General features: G+C 34.3%; 1 protein-coding gene across 2 annotated transcripts in view; it reads left to right on the top strand.

Annotated features, from left to right (window-relative positions):
- Positions 1-18,345, top strand: part of LOC136032081 (calpain-11-like) — a 212,066-nt gene that overhangs the window by 146,204 nt on the left and 47,517 nt on the right. For both annotated transcript variants that reach the window (XM_065712210.1, XM_065712211.1), the window contains one exon: positions 9,531-9,775. In XM_065712210.1, coding sequence (XP_065568282.1) covers positions 9,531-9,775 — 245 coding nt within the window. The remainder of the gene's footprint in view (positions 1-9,530; positions 9,776-18,345) is intronic.

Raw genomic sequence — 18,345 nt, 5'->3', positions numbered from 1 at the left:
CGACTTACGCGCGCGGGGGGGGCTTGGGGGGGCGCAAAGCGCCCCACCAACCAGGTGTTGGGGTGCGCGAAGCGCCACCCCAACAGCTAGTATATATATATATATATATATATATATATATATCTATATATATATATATATATATATATATATATATATATATATATATCTATATATATAAAAATAAGTTGTCTGTCTGTCTGTGGATGGATCAGGTGACGTCACCTGAAAAAACTGGATCAGGTGACGTCAAAACTGAAAAAACTAAAAAAGGCAAAAACTACAAAAAAACTAAAAACTAATAAAAAAAATAAAAAAGCTAAAAAACTAAAAAAACCAAAAAAAGGCAAAAACTACAAAAAAAACTAAAAACTAATAAAAAAGCTAAAAAACTAAAAAAACTAAAAAAAGGCAAAAACTACAAAAAAACTAAAAACTAATAAAAAAAATAAAAAAGCTAAAAAACTAAAAAAACTAAAAAAACTAAAAAAAAGGTAAAAAACGAAAAAAACTAAAAACTAAAAAAAACTAAAAAAAAGGAAAAAACTGAAAATAAGCTAAAATAAAGGTAAAAACCAATAAAAAACTAAAAAAAAACTGAAAAAACTAAAAAAAGGCAAAAACTACAAAAAAAAACTAAAAACTAATAAAAAAGTAAAAAAGCTAAAAAACTAAAAAAACTAAAAAAACTAAAAAAAGGTAAAAAACTAAAAAAAATAAAAATAAAAAAAAAATAAAAAAAAGGAAAAAACTGAAAAATAAGCTAAAATAAAGGTAAAAACCAATAAAAAACTAAAAAGAAAAAAAGAAAAAAACTAAAAAAAATTTTCATCTAAAAAACTAAAAAAACTAAAAAAGGTAAAAACTAAAAGAACTAAAAAAGAAAAAAATAAATGACGAAACTCAAAGAGAAAGCGACCAGGACAAAAGGAATGTTCGATTAGCAATCAACAAAGCACCGGGACACAGGGAGTATAAATGACGACCAGGACATAAGTAAAAAAAAAAACTATCTATATATATAAAAATAAGTTGTCTGTGGATCTGTGGATCGTGGATCAGTGAAAAAACTAAAAACTAATAAAAAGCTAAAAAACTAAAAAAACTAAAAAAAGCAAAAACTACAAAAAAACTAAAAACTAATAAAAAAAATAAAAAAGCTAAAAAACTAAAAAAACTAAAAACTAAAAAAAAAGGAAAAAAACTGAAAAATAAGCTAAAATAAAGGTAAAAACCAATAAAAAACTAAAAAAAAAACTGAAAAAACTAAAAAAAGGCAAAAACTACAAAAAAACTAAAAACTAATAAAAAAAGTAAAAAAGCTAAAAAACTAAAAAAACTAAAAAAACTAAAAAAAGGTAAAAAACTAAAAAAAATAAAAATAAAAAAAAATAAAAAAAAGGAAAAACTGAAAAAAAGCTAACATAAAGGTAAAAACCAATAAAAAACTAAAAGAAAAAAGGAAAAAACTAAAAAAAATTTCATCTAAAAAACTAAAAAAAACTAAAAAAGGTAAAAACTAAAAGAACTAAAAAAGAAAAAATAAATGACGACACTCAAAGAGAAAGCGACCAGGACAAAAGGAATGTTCGATTAGCAATCAACAAAGCACCGGGACACAGGGAGTATAAATGACGACCAGGACATAAGTAAAAAAAAATTAACAAAACTAAAAAGAAGTTAAAAACTACAAAAAAACTAAAAAGAAAAAAAACTAAAAACTAATAAAAAAACTAAAAAATCTAAAAATCTAAATAAACTAAAAAGAAAAAAAAAGGAAAAAAATAAGGAGAAAAACAAAACTAAAAAACGAATGTATATACAGACCGGTACACCGGGATACAAATGACGACCGGGACACAGGGAATATAAATGACGACCGGGACACAGGGACACAACTACAACGGGGACACCGGGGGAAACAGGGGGATATAAATGACGACCGGGACAAAAAAACTAAAAAGAAAAAAAAACTAAAACTAATAAAAAAAACTAAAAATCTAAAAATCTAAATAAGCTAAAAAAGAAAAAAAAAGGAAAAAAATAAAGGAGAAAAACAAACTAAAAAACGAATGTATATACAGACCGGGACACCGGGATACAAATGACGACCGGGACACAGGGAATATAAATGACGACCGGGACACAGGGACACAACTACAACGGGGACACCGGGGAAACAGGGGGATGTAAATGACGACCGGGACACCGGGACAGGGAATGGTCGATTAGCAATCACCATCAACAAAGCTCAAGGGCAATCATTAGAATCATGAGGTATAGATCTGAATACAGATTGTTTTCCCATGGACCATTATATGTTGCATGTTCAAGAGTCGGTAAACCTGACAATCTATTTATATGCAAAGACAATGGGACAGCAAAGAATGTTGTATATTCGCAAGTTTTACGTAGTTAAAACCATATATATATATATATATATATATATATATATATATATATATATATATATATATATATATATATATATATATATATATATATATATCTATATTCACAGGTGGGGACATAGGGACACAACTACAATGGCGCGTAACTGTTATGGCGCGTAACGACTTTACGCGCGCGGGGGGGCTTGGGGGGGGGGGCGCGAAGCGCCCCCACCAACTAGGTGTTGGGGTGGCGCGAAGCGCCACCCCAACAGCTAATATATATATATATATATATATATATGTGTGTTTTTAACTACGTAAAACTTGCGAATGTACAACATTCTTGCTGTCCCATTGTCTGTGCATATAAATAGATTGTCAGGTTTACCGACTCTTGAACATGCAACATATAATGGTCCATGGGAAAACAATCCGTATTCACATCTATACCTCATGATTCTAATGATTGCCCTTGAGCTTTGTTGATGGTGATTGCTAATTGACCATTCCCCTGTGTCGCCGTCGTCATTTATATATCCCCCTGTGCCCCTCCCTGTGTCCCGGTCGTCATTTGTGTCCCGATGTCCCAGTCTGTGATTTCTCTTTGAGTGTCCCGGGCGTCATTTATATTCCTTATGTGCCGGTGTCCCGGTCGTCATTTGTGTCCCGGTCTGTATATACATTCGTTTTTGAATTGGTCTTTTTTTTTAGTTTTTAGTTTTTTACCTTTTTTTAGTTTTTTTTTAGTTATACCTCATGATTCTAATGATCGCCCTTGAGCTTTGTTGATGGTGATTGCTAATCGAACATTCCCTGTGTCCCCGTCGTCATTTATATATCCCCCTGTGCCCCCCGACGTCCCCGTTGTAGTTGTGTCCCTGTGTCCCGGTCATCGTTTTTTTTTCTTTTTAGTTTTTACCTCTTTTTTAGTTTTTTTAGTTTTTTTACTTATGTCCTGGTCGTCATTTATACTCCCTGTGTCCCGGTCGTCATTTGTGTCCCGGTGCTTTGTTGATGGTGATTGCTAATCGAACATTCTTTGTGTCCCGGTCGCTTTCTCTTTGAGTGTCGTCATTTATATTCCCTATGTGCCGGTGTCCAGGTCGTCATTTGTGTCCCGATGTCCCGGTCTGTAATTTCGTCAGTCGAAAACGTGACGTCAATCGACACACAAACATGACGTCACTCGACAGACACACACACACACACAGACAACTTATTTTTATATATATAGATGTGCCTATGTCCCGGTCGTCATTGTGTGCCGATGTCCCGGTCTGTAATTTCGTCAGTCGAAAACATGACGTCAGTCAACACACAAACATGACGTCACCTGACAGACCCAATATCTATCTATCTATATATATAAAAATAAGTTGTCTGTCTGTCTGTGGATGGATGGATCAGGTGACGTCACCTGAAAAAACTGGATCAGGTGACGTCAAAACTGAAAAAACTAAAAAAAGGCAAAAACTACAAAAAACCTAAAAACTAATAAAAAAAATAAAAAAGCTAAAAAATTAAAAAAACTATAAAGGTAAAAAACCAATAAAAAACTAAAAAAAAAAACTGAAAAAACTAAAAAAAAGGCAAAAACTACAAAAAAAAACTAAAAACTAATAAAAAAAAGTAAAAAAGCTAAAAAACTAAAAAACTAAAAAAACTAAAAAAAGGTAAAAAACTAAAAAAAATAAAAAATAAAAAAAAAATAAAAAAAGGAAAAAACCTGAAAAATAAGCTAAAATAAAGGTAAAACCAATAAAAAACTAAAAAGAAAAAAAAGGAAAAAACTAATAAATGACGACACTCAAAGAGAAAGCGACCAGGACAAAAGGAATGTTCGATTAGCAATCAACAAAGCACCGGACACAGGGAGTATAAATGACGACCAGGACATAAGTAAAAAAAAAAAAAACTATCTATATATATAAAAAATAAGTTGTCTGTGGATCTGTGGATCGTGGATCAGGTGACGTCACCTGAAAAAACTGGATCAGGTGACGTCAAAACTGAAAAAACTAAAAAAAGGCAAAAACTACAAAAAAAACTAAAAACTAATAAAAAAAATAAAAAGCTAAAAACTAAAAAACTAAAAAAAGGCAAAACTACAAAAAAACTAAAAACTAATAAAAAAGCTAAAAAACTAAAAAACTAAAAAAAGGCAAAAACTACAAAAAAAACTAAAAACTAATAAAAAAAATAAAAAAGCTAAAAAACTAAAAAAAACTAAAAAAACTAAAAAAAGGTAAAAAACTAAAAAAACAAAACTAAAAAAAAACTAAACAAAAGGAAAAAACTGAAAAATAAGCTAAAAAAAGGTAAAAACCAATAAAAAACTAAAAAAAAAACTGAAAAAACTAAAAAAAGGCAAAAACTACAAAAAAACTAAAAACTAATAAAAAAAGTAAAAAAGCTAAAAAACTAAAAAAACTAAAAAAAAGGTAAAAAACTAAAAAAAATAAAAAATAAAAAAAACTAAAAAAAAGGAAAAAACTGAAAAATAAGCTAACATAAAGGTAAAAACCAATAAAAAACTAAAAAGAAAAAAAGGAAAAAACTAAAAAAAATTTTCATCTAAAAAACTAAAAAAAACTAAAAAAGGTAAAAACTAAAAGAACTAAAAAAGAAAAAAATAAATGACGACACTCAAAGAGAAAGCGACCAGGACAAAAGGAATGTTCGATTAGCAATCAACAAAGCACCGGGACACAGGGAGTATAAATGACGACCAGGACATAAGTAAAAAAAAAAATTAACAAAACTAAAAAGAAGGTAAAAACTACAAAAAAACTAAAAAGAAAAAAAAACTAAAAACTAATAAAAAAACTAAAAAATCTAAAAATCTAAACAAACTAAAAAAGAAAAAAAAAAGGAAAAAAATAAAGGAGAAGAACAAAACTAAAAAACGAATGTATATACAGACCGGTACACCGGGATACAAATGACGACCGGGACACAGGGAATATAAATGACGACCGGGACACAGGGACACAACTACAACGGGGACACCGGGGGAAACAGGGGGATATAAATGACGACCGGGACAAAAAAACTAAAAAGAAAAAAAAACTAAAAACTAATAAAAAAACAAAAAAATCTAAAAATCTAAATAAGCTAAAAAAGAAAAAAAAGGAAAAAAATAAAGGAGAAAAACAAAACTAAAAAACGAATGTATATACAGACCGGGACACCGGGATACAAATGACGACCGGGACACAGGGAATATAAATGACGACTGGGACACAACTACAACGGGGACACCGGGGGAAACAGGGGGATGTAAATGACGACCGGGACACCGGGACAGGGAATGGTCGATTAGCAATAACCATCAACAAAGCTCAAGGGCAATCATTAGAATCATGAGGTATAGATCTGAATACAGATTGTTTTCCCATGGACCATTATATGTTGCATGTTCAAGAGTCGGTAAACCTGACAATCTATTTATATGCAAAGACAATGGGACAGCAGAGAATGTTGTATATTCGCAAGTTTTACGTAGTTAAAACCATATATATATATCTATCTATATTCACAGGTGGGACATAGGGACACAACTACAATGGCGCGTAACTATTATGGCGCGTAACGACTTACGCGCGCGGGGGGGCTTGGGGGGGGCGCGAAGCGCCCCCACCAACTAGGTGTTGGGGTGGCGCGAAGCGCCACCCCAACAGCTAGTATATATATATATATATATATATATATATATATATATATATATATATATATATATATATATATATATATATATATATCTATATATATAAAAATAAGTTGTCTGTGGATGGATGTGTGGATGGATGTGTGGATGGATGTGTCAGGTGACGTCACCTGAAAAAACTGGATTAGGTGACGTCAAAACTGAAAAAACTAAAAAAAGGCAAAAACTACAAAAAAAACTAAAAACTAATAAAAAAAATAAAAAAGCTAAAAAACTAAAAAAACTATAAAGGTAAAAACCAATAAAAAACTAAAAAAAAAACTGAAAAAACTAAAAAAAGGCAAAAACTACAAAAAAAAACTAAAAACTAATAAAAAAAGTAAAAAAGCTAAAAAACTAAAAAAACTAAAAAAACTAAAAAAAGGTAAAAAACTAAAAAAATAAAAAATAAAAAAAAACTAAAAAAAAGGAAAAAACTGAAAAATAAGCTAAAATAAAGGTAAAAACCAATAAAAAACTAAAAAAAAAAAGGAAAAAACTAATAAATGACGACACTCAAAGAGAAAGCGACCAGGACAAAAAACTAAAAAAAAAGGCAAAAACTACAAAAAAACTAAAAACTAATAAAAAAAATAAAAAAGCTAAAAAACTAAAAAAACTAAAAAAAGGTAAAAAACTAAAAAAACTAAAAACTAAAAAAAAACTAAAAAAGGTAAAAACTAAAAGAACTAAAAAAGAAAAAAATAAATGACGACACTCAAAGAGAAAGCGACCAGGACAAAAGGAATGTTCGATTAGCAATCAACAAAGCACCGGGACACAGGGAGTATAAATGACGACCAGGACACAAGTAAAAAAAAAAATTAACAAAACTAAAAAGAAGGTAAAAACTACAAAAAAAACTAAAAAGAAAAAAAAACTAAAAACTAATAAAAAAACTAAAAAATCTAAAAATCTAAATAAACTAAAAAAGAAAAAAAAAGGAAAAAAATAAAGGAGAAAAACAAAACTAAAAAACGAATGTATATACAGACCGGGACACCGGGATACAAATGATGACCGGGACCCGGGACACAGGGAATATAAATGACGACCGGGACACAGGGACACAACTACAACGGGGACACCGGGGGAAACAGGGGGATAACCTGACAATCTATTTATATGCAAAGACAATGGGACAGCAAAGAATGTTGTATATTCGCAAGTTTTACGTAGTTAAAACCATATATATATATATATATCTATATTCACAGGTGGGACATAGGGACACAACTACAATGGCGCGTAACTATTATGGCGCGTAACGACTTACGCGCGCGGGGGGGCTTGGGGGGGGCGCGAAGCGCCCCCACCAACTAGGTGTTGGGGTGGCGCGAAGCGCCACCCCAACAGCTAGTATATATATATATATATATATCTATATATATAAAAATAAGTTGTCTGTCTGTGGATGGATGGATGGATGGATGTGTCAGGTGACGTCACCTGAAAAAACTGGATTAGGTGACGTCAAAACTGAAAAAACTAAAAAAAGGCAAAAACTACAAAAAAAACTAAAAACTAATAAAAAAAATAAAAAAGCTAAAAAACTAAAAAAACTATAAAGGTAAAAACCAATAAAAAACTAAAAAAAAACTGAAAAAACTAAAAAAAGGCAAAAACTACAAAAAAAAACTAAAAACTAATAAAAAAAGTAAAAAAGCTAAAAAACTAAAAAAACTATAAAAACTAAAAAAAGGTAAAAAACTAAAAAAAATAAAAAATAAAAAAAAACTAAAAAAAAGGAAAAAACTGAAAAATAAGCTAAAATAAAGGTAAAAACCAATAAAAAACTAAAAAAAAAAGGAAAAAACTAATAAATGACGACACTCAAAGAGAAAGCGACCAGGACAAAAAACTAAAAAAAAAGGCAAAAACTACAAAAAAACTAAAAACTAATAAAAAAAATAAAAAAGCTAAAAAACTAAAAAAACTAAAAAAAGGTAAAAAACTAAAAAAAATAAAAACTAAAAAAAAACTAAAAAAGGTAAAAACTAAAAGAACTAAAAAAGAAAAAAATAAATGACGACACTCAAAGAGAAAGCGACCAGGACAAAAGGAATGTTCGATTAGCAATCAACAAAGCACCGGGACACAGGGAGTATAAATGACGACCAGGACACAAGTAAAAAAAAAAATTAACAAAACTAAAAAGAAGGTAAAAACTACAAAAAAACTAAAAAGAAAAAAAAACTAAAAACTAATAAAAAAACTAAAAATCTAAAAATCTAAATAAACTAAAAAAGAAAAAAAAAGGAAAAAAATAAAGGAGAAAAACAAAACTAAAAAACGAATGTATATACAGACCGGTACACCGGGATACAAATGACGACCGGGACACAGGGAATATAAATAACGACCGGGACACAGGGACACAACTACAACGGGGACACCGGGGGAAACAGGGGGATATAAATGACGACCGGGACAAAAAAACTAAAAAGAAATAAAAACTAAAAACTAATAAAAAAAACTAAAAAATCTAAAAATCTAAATAAGCTAAAAAAGAAAAAAAAAGGAAAAAAATAAAGGAGAAAAACAAAACTAAAAAACGAATGTATATACAGACCGGGACACCGGGATACAAATGATGACCGGGACCCGGGACACAGGGAATATAAATGACGACCGGGACACAGGGACACAACTACAACGGGGACACCGGGGGAAACAGGGGGATAACCTGACAATCTATTTATATGCAAAGACAATGGGACAGCAAAGAATGTTGTATATTCGCAAGTTTTACGTAGTTAAAACCATATATATATATATATATCTATATTCACAGGTGGGACATAGGGACACAACTACAATGGCGCGTAACTATTATGGCGCGTAACGACTTACGCGCGCGGGGGGGCTTGGGGGGGGGCGCGAAGCGCCCCCACCAACTAGGTGTTGGGGTGGCGCGAAGCGCCACCCCAACAGCTAGTATATATATATATATATATACATATATAGATAGATAGATAGATAGATAGATAGGTGTATTTCAAAAACCCGTGGGCCATATACACACAAAAATATAAATAAATAACAAACAAGCAAGGAAATTATATATATATATATATATATATATATATATATATATATATATATATATATATATATATATATATATATATATATATATATATATATATATATATATTCTATATTTTTTTGTGTTTCATTTTTGTCTGTAATAGTAGGCCCACTCCAACTAATCAGAATACAAAGGGAATGTCGAGGAAGTATCTGTTTTTTAAGGGCCCTTTTTTGTCAAGTATTGAACTTGCTTAATCCTATTTCCTGAACATGCCTTGGAGTGGGAGGGGGATTAAGCAAAGAAAACATTTATATTTGTACATTGTTACTGTATAGCATTTATTGGGCTCTTTATACCCTGTTAACGAAATTAATAGACCTTTTCCAATATTTTTCAGGGTCGTAAAAATAAGAGGAAATTGAAACTTCAAAACGGACTAATAACTCAGCATACATATAGTGTCACGGGACTCGCCAGAATACAAACGAAATTTGGTGAAACATCGTTAATTCGTTTAAAAAATCCATGGGGTCGAGGAGAATGGAACGGTGCGTGGAGTGAAAGGTCAGAGGAGTGGAATCTTCTATCGAGCAGAGATAAGGAACTGTTAAGCATAAGAGTTCGGAATGAGGGAGAATTTTGGTGAGTAGGATTATTTTTTGACCTAATATAACCACCAAAACAGGGGATTTTCAGCAGCGCTAGATTGGATTTAATAAAAGAATTAAAATGGATTGTATTTGATAAATTATTCAATCCATATTCATAGTGCACCAAGGATGTATTCAGGATTTGTCTTTGGGACGGGGTCTTATTCTCTTCTGTATGTGTGTGTAGGGGTGGGGAACTTTTAAACACACATGAAAATAAATTGTATGAACTTTTGTTACGTTTTTATGAGTCGGAGAAATCAAGGGGGGGTCAAACCCTGAAGCTTTCCCCTGGATACGATCTTTATGGGTACCTAGCTCCTTATTTCGAACTTCATGTTTTGACTTCTGCTGAATAATTAATGTTTCTGACAAATTTGACCACAGAACCACATTACCTCTCACTAATTATCCATTTATCAAAACCACCCAAACAACTGCGGTATCTAATCAAATATCAATTAATTTAAATCTTGATGGGGTGAAGGGGATTAAAACCCTAAACGTGAAAAACTTTGCAAACTTACATATTTCAACATTCCTTCACAGTTCAAACAGGAAGATAGCTTTTTTTCTTATATAGTACTGGAACAAAGGATGGAATCTGCTGTTAGCCCAAATGGTCGAAGTGCGTCAAATGCAACAGAAACGCCTCAATATTAAAAGAGTGTGACTTCTTTCCAAATTTGAACTAAATATCGTGTTGTTAGTAAACTGACATTCCTTAGCATGAGTGTTATTCCCTAATCGCTTAGAAAAATTGATTTTCATCATGAAAACACATTCCTTCAAATACTTAGTGGTAACACACTGTAAGGAACTTTGATAGCAATAGGTACATCCCAAGAATAGTCTTTTTATGCTGATTCCAAATTTATAAAATTTGTTTAATTTAATGTTAACCATCAAAAGCTATGAGCAAACAAAAATTGCCTGATATTTGGAAAGGGCGAGGGGCGCAAAAGTAAAACTGCCATAGTGAAAATTACACCATCAGATTCAGCATAAGTTTCAAGCTCCTATCTACAAAAACGTGGAATTTTGCATTTTTTGGCAGAAGAAAGATTATGGATGCGTGTTCATTTGTTGTTTTTTTTTTCTCGGGAGTGACTGGATTGAATAAATGGTCCCAGAAGATGAGGATGGCAAAGATTACCATATGCTAAAAGGGTGGTAAGCTACACAATTTGCTCACTGTTCACGTATAATATTTGTTTTTAAGAAATATACGGATTTTTCTCCTTTTTTGGGGGGGGGTGAACTTTCTGTGGTGAGGGGATGTATTCTCTGGGATAACTTAACATGGGGAGGGAAGTTTTTTTTGGAGGGAGGAGGATTTTTATTTTGAAATTTACGTGTGATGGATAGGGAAATATTTCCTGGTATGATTTGAAAAAATGTCAGAAACTGAATAAAAATAAACTAGTTTTTTCTGACTGAAGGTAAGGAGCATCATAAAACGAACAGAATTTATTCCGTATATGGGGGGCTTCCCCTTCCTCAACCTTCGCTCTTAGCGCTAAAGTCTGACTTTTTGTCACAATTCTTTAAGAAAGACTACCCAAGCACACGTCCCGTTGGATTTGAATATGAAGTATTTTTAAAGAACTTAAAGACTTTACCATGAAGAGAAAGGGATGAGAAGGGGCAACCCTTCTCATATACTTGTCATTTATTGTTCGTTTTGAGTTTTAATCTTGCCCCTTACTTTCACTTTAAAAAAACCTATTTTTTTATTTGATAATGACCGAGTATGAGACCATTGTCATTGATATGATGTCTGTATGAGTATATATCTATAGCTGACAATAGCCTATTGTTTCAACTCACAAGAATTTAGGGGGGGGCAAAACTATTTTTCAAAGTCTAGAGGGAGCAGCCACTTTTTCAATCAAAATACCCAAAAAGGGAGTTCTCAGTAAAAATATTTCGCTAAGGATCTTTTCAAAATCTATGAGTGGGTGCAAAAGTATAGAGGGTACAAGGTTTCCCCTACCCTCCTCCGGTTGAAGCCACTCACCACAGATAATATTACACACCTAACAAGTTTCGATCGTACTTTGAATAATTTTGATACACTGAGGATTAGAAGGTAGCTCATCCACAATATAAATGAGTGTAATTCCTCCTTTCACCTTGCATTGTTTCACTGAAGCCACTCCTGGATTCAAAAAAGAAATCCATTTTCCATATGCTCATTTAAATGTGGTATTGTCCCTGGCGGCTTTTTGTATCCCGATTCATCTCATTTTAAACAATATGCTTCAAGAGAGATTAGCATACAATTATTTGCGCTTATTGCTTCCCGCTGGCTTTTCATTAATGACAGTAATTGAAGTATTTAATTGGCTCATTGTTTTTGTCTTGTGTTAACGTTTATAATTGATGGTTGAAAGGAATGAAGGTCAACTGTTAATCACACCTTTAAATTTCTATTTGCACACAAATAACTAAGCCCATTTTTTTCATTTTCCTGTTGTCGTTGGCAATATTCCTAACCATTACAACAAACCCAATGGTCTTATATTATGGTTAGTTGGGTTGTTTTGATGCTAGCAAATCACAAAGTCGGCTTTTCATGGTTTCAGTAGGCTGTAACCTAGTAAAGAACAAACTCTGGCCCATGGTAACTGAAAATTTAAAATACATTAAAAAGAAACTTTCATGTGAGGAAGAATCGCCATTCGAATCAGAATCGGTAATAGGAACTATAATTTCAATTAATCTTAATTGTAAAAGATTATTGCCAAAAGAAATTTCTGGGAATTTCGAAAAAAAGCCTGAAAACCAGGGCCGTATCCAATATTTTTTTCGGTGGGAGGGAAATGTTTCCTTCGTAGTTTTACAAAAAAGAACTCTACGAAATGTAAAAGAAATCTGTTTATGTGCATTTTCGTTATTTTTTTTTGTTTTCATTACTACGTGCTTTGTAAGCAAAAACATAACATTAAAATACAATGCAGTTTTTGACAACAACTGCATCCTCATATAGATGGTATAATATAAAGTATCTTTTGACAATATGATAAAACCACAGGGATAGACCTCATCTGAACTCTACGCAATATTGGCCAAGATACTAATGACCTTACTATTCATAATATCATAGATAAACAGAAGGTTTTTTTCGAAAAAGGACATAATTCAAATGATTTGCCAACTTTAGATTTACGTAAGCAATAATGACCAAGATTTACATGGTCTCGTGTTTTGTTTGTTTTTTTTTGGGGGGGAGGATCCAAAATAGTAGTGGGTCATAGAAAGTTAGTATTGATTCATTCGACGACAAATTCTAGTTCCTGGTGCCCTCTTTAAGCGGGATAATAGTAAGCCACCTCTCATTACATGTGCTCACGAACACCCAACGTGACATTAAAGCAAAATTTAAAGTTAATCATTTTAACTAGAAAGTTTCAAAGAGAAAAATAGGAAGAGGTATTAGAGGTATTAGGACTAGTGTTGAAGGAAGGAATCTAAAAAAAGACAAAGATTACTGTTGCCTTCCAATTTGTTTTCAACACCTCACTCTACATGAGTAGCATTGCCATAATAGACCCAGAGATTAAACACTTATTTAGGCACTAAAGATTGTCTATATCTGGGTCATTGACCTACTTATATTACCCTACTACTATAGAGATACATCATTAGCGTAATCCAGGCGGCATTTCAATTTCAAATACCTGTCTGAACATGATTAACAAAAGAAAGTAAACCGCTTCATTTAATTTCAAATTGGAGTAATAGAATTATGATATAGTATTGAACTTTACATGACAGTGTCTATAGCAAAGGTATAGTGTAACCGCTTGTATCATAATATTCATGGGAATGAGTGCTTATATCAATACTTCTTTTAGAGGGAACTTTTGCTCATCCATGCCCCACCTCCAAGGGGCTCCAATGCCCCTACCCCACATTTTTGCCCCCCCCCCCCTCCCCCAAAAAATTGGAACTCAGAATTTTTTGGTCTCAGAATTTCGAAGACTTAAAATTTTTGGGACTCAGAATTTTCGGGACTTGTTAACATGCTCTTCTGGATTTTTTTTTATGCTGCCGCCTCCGTGGTACTATGTGGAAGGTAATCGACACTACCTAGTTTATTATATTTTTTAATCTGTATTTATGTACGTTGGAATTATAAACATTTGTATCATATTTTAAAAAAAGTATAGATGAAATATTCAAAGAAAGTAATTGCACATGTTCAAGTTTTTGTTGCTTTAAATGCTGACAAAGACAAATATTTGAACTGTTAAATAAGTACTAGTGATAACACTATTGGAAATTTATGTGTGCGTTGCCTTGACAGTAAGAGATTAGATTTCTTTGGATTACAACAAAAACTTCAACTTTTATGATGGTGGATATGTGAGAATAGCATTTCCAGAGAAGTTAGTCCTCAAAGATAATGTAGGGGAGAGGTGGGTACAGTGGCGCACTTTCAGGTCAAAGCATCGTAACTTTGTCAAATATTAACATTTTTGGACGATTTTTAAACTGTTGTGCAGGCAGTTTATTATTCTACACTGGTGATTTATTTCACACTTCTTCTTTGAGCCAGTTTTTCATGGAGTCATGTTTTCTGACAGCCACTTTTTGCGCCATTGTTGCCGACTAGGCGGGAACTATGGCGCACCCCATCTGGAACAGTGGCGCACCCATCTGGAACAGTGGCGCAATCAAACTGCTAAGATGAATACTTCGTTTAATGAGTAAGGAAGTACAAAATAATGAACTGAAAATACCTAAAAGATGAATAATTCGTATAACGAGTAAGGAAATAAAAAATAATGAACTGAAAATAAAACAAGAAGTCACACTAGTTAATATTGTAAGCAGTCAGGTCAATGGGGAAGATCAGTTGCTCCACCTTTCTTTCTGTTCCACCAGAAATATTCGGAGCAGGTAGCTTCATTTCGACACTCGACTTGCTGAAAGTGTAATTTTGACTGGTCCTGATGAACTTGTACAAAGGAACAATTCTCTTAATATACATGAGCTCAAAGTCAAAGCTGGACTCAGAGAGGACTTCGCCCACGGAGTAAATTTTGTTCTTTTTGATCTCCCCCTCGCAAACAAGAACATAATCTCCAACACGGACTTCATCATCACACAAAAAATCGCTTTGGTCTTCAAGGCCACAGTGGAGGCTTTCATCACTATCACAGCTACTATTGCCTTTTGTGGCAGAGTCACCAAAGTCATCATCAGACGAAGAATCAGAAAACAGGGTTTTTATATGACTGTTTCTCTTGAAATTGCGGTCAAATTTAGCAAAGTATCCAACAGCACTGCCCTTTTTCTTAGGTAGGACATCCTGTTTTTTTAGGCACTGGCTTTTGGACAACGGCTTTCTTTGTCTTGGGGTTAATCTTAAAAGTCTTGGCCTTTTTCTTTGCCTCCCTTTCCATGAATTCTTTCTCTAAAGCATCTTTCACTGGGGTATCCGTGGCAATGATGGTTTTCTTCCTCTTCCGAGCTCCTTCTGGCAGCTTCTTGGGGGGCTTTCTTGGGTAGGGCCTTACAGCTTCGGGTGTAACGGCGGTAGGGGAGGCAGCACTTGGGGAGGCAGAGCTTGGACCCGCTTTGTTATGACTATTCAATTCTTGCTCGATTTCTTTGGCCTCTGGAGTTGCGCTGGGATTAGGGTCTGGTCTCTTGGTCACAGCTGATGCGAGAAAATCGTCGTCTGCGAAAAGTAGGCGGTTGAAGGGGAAAATCCCAGTAGCAGCAAAGCCATTGACTATGTTTTTCTGTGTGAAAGAGAGTTGGAAGGCCTTTCCAACAAGTTGAGCGATGATAGAGATGCCAATCGTCTGTCCGGGGTTGCTATCGCGTTATCTTTGAAGTACTGAATGGCCTGGATCGACACATGAGAAGAGTGGTTGTCTTCTATCAGCAATATGGGTCTCTCTTTTGTACAGCGGGCATGTTTCACAACGTGTTCGAAGACAAGCAGGAAGATGTCAGATGTCATCCATCCTTTGGCAGAACCGCTACCGCCGCTGCCTGGTGGTGCACCATTCATCAACTGGGAGCCAAATCTTTCCCTTGGGAAGACATAGTAAGGTGGCAAGAAATTACCTTGAGCATTGATGGTGCAGCAGACTGTGGTCAGTTCGCTTTGCTCAGCAGAAGTGACTTGGCTCACCTGTTTGTGCCCCTTGGGTGCTATCACATTTGGTGGTCTCTGCACTGTTGTTGCCCCCGTCTCATCTAAGTTGTAAATATCACTAGGCTGAAACTTAAACTTATTCATAACAGTCTCCAAGTTGTCATAGAACTCGTTTACAGTTGTTCTGTTGAATGCCGTGGCTCTGGCCAAGCTTGTTCCCTCTGCTTTGCGGATAGACAGGTCTGGGAAGCGTTTCATGTAACTGTAATACCAGTCATTCCCCGTCATCTTTTTCTCATGCCATGTTGATGGCACCTTCAATTGTTTCATCTTTGCAATTTCGAAAGCGAATTGGCGGACGTTGAGCCGTGTCAAACCATGGTGCATTTTGCATCCCTTTATCAAATAATCGTGAAGTTGCTGTTTAAGTTCATCAGTTAACACTTGACGGACTTGGTAATTCGGTTCAAATTTTAAATTCAGCTTTTTATCGTCCGACGCGTTGCAAGCCTTATTTACATATCGACGGAGTGTTGTCTCTGGGATCTCGTATTTTTTGGCAGCAGCCCGTTGTGTAAGCTTCAATTCCAGTACCGCGTGCACGGCAAGCTTCATACGCTCTGCTTCATTATGCATTCTGCAAAAGACCAATATTTGTTTGGGGGATGTAGCCTTTGTTACTGAACTTCTAGAACTTGTAGCCTAACCTGAACCGAGCTTAACCTAGAACCCCAGCCTAACCTGGGCAATCGAATTCCTAGATTAGTTCTACTTAGTGGTCTGAAGGGGGGGGGGCAGGATGTCCCACGTTAGACTGGAACGAGATCATAAGAAATTACCCAAAATCCTTGGGGGCAGAAGCCTTAAACAGGGTGGTACGGAGGAGAAGTGTTGCCAGTGTGTCGGTGTCAGGCGGCTTAAGGCTGCGACGAGTTTGTAGTAGTAGTAGTAGAAGTCAAAACTATCATATAGGCTACCTACCGCGTGAAGTTTATGAATTTAAAAAATTTCGGGGTGCGCCACTATACCCTCCACCAAAATGCGCCACTGTAGCCGAAATACTCTCTTTTATCCATTTTGTGAACCAAAATTTGAAATAATGACCGAGAGACAAACAGATGGCTGCACTATGTTTAGAAATGTTGGAGCTTCCAGATGAACTAATATTCGCCAGAATTCGACACTATTTGTAGCCTACAAACCTTAGCAAAGTCAAGAAATATTTTCCATTTGTCCAAGATTTTATTTTTCAAAGCACTTAATCACATACCTCAAAAACTGCAATCGCCCCAAAAAATTGAAAATGGCTGACGATCATAGACCATGTGACTGCCCTCCTAGTGCGTATTTTTTTATAATTTAATCTAATTACAGGTGGCAGTGGGATCAAGTGCGCCACTGTAGCAGACTGCGCCACTGTACCCACCTTTCCCCTATGCCTGAAATTAGTAGTTGACGGAGAGGGTAACTTCTTGCTAATGGCTCTGGTAACACGTTACCTGTTGATGTATCCTATCGCCATCTTTCTGGTATTAGTATTCAAATGAAAGCAAAGGGAAAAAGAAAGTCCTACTGCTACAGTAATGTCATAATGGGCATCTTGTCTATGTGCCCAAACTGCAAACTATTTATATACAATTTAGTAATAGACAGTAAAATTGAAAGTAGAATAAAAAGGACATTAGCAGACAATATAACTACGGGGTATAAAAATGAATTAACGAACACAAAGCACTTGTGAACATTATTACTACCATTGACTGTACGCCAACAAATATAGTCAATGAACCAAATAATACCAATAATGAAATTTTTGATCCGACTGTAGCTGAAATCATGTTGAAATTCGTGCATAACCCCAAAATAGAGTAAGTGTCATGTAAAAAAAAACATATGAAATATTTTATGGAGAGGATTCGAAGCATTCATTTTTATTTTCGTGATGATTCAACTTGTCGCTATTCCAATAATAATAATTTATGCATTACTTTATTATGTTTCCATCATTTTTAGGGTACGCTAGCAAGTCGAAGGCTTAGGACGTTTATCAAAAGCTTGGAGATGTAAGAAAAGAAATTTTCAGAGAAATAGTTACTTCTAGCGGGATCATAGGGAGTATATTAGAATATGAGTTAGGATAACAGGGCTTTTGCCAAAGTCTGAGAGAGATGAGCTGGATATTTTTAACAAAATCCATCCAAACAAGCAAACACCCGCTCAGACACACAAGCACAGAGAGAGAGAGAGAGAGAGAGAAGAAAACAGTCGCTCAGACACATAGGCATAGAGAGAGAGAGAGAGAGAGAGAGAGAGAGAGAGAGAGAGAGAGAGAGCGACAAAAACACCTACAAAAACACACCGACTCAGACAGACGAACATTCAAAGACAGACACAGAAACAAGCAAACACTCGCTCAGACACACAGGCACAGATAGAGAGAGAAA

This window comes from Artemia franciscana, chromosome 10 (genome assembly GCF_032884065.1).
Source record: "Artemia franciscana chromosome 10, ASM3288406v1, whole genome shotgun sequence".
Taxonomy (NCBI): Eukaryota; Metazoa; Arthropoda; class Branchiopoda; order Anostraca; family Artemiidae; genus Artemia; species Artemia franciscana.
This window is presented reverse-complemented; position numbering and strand designations above follow the sequence as displayed.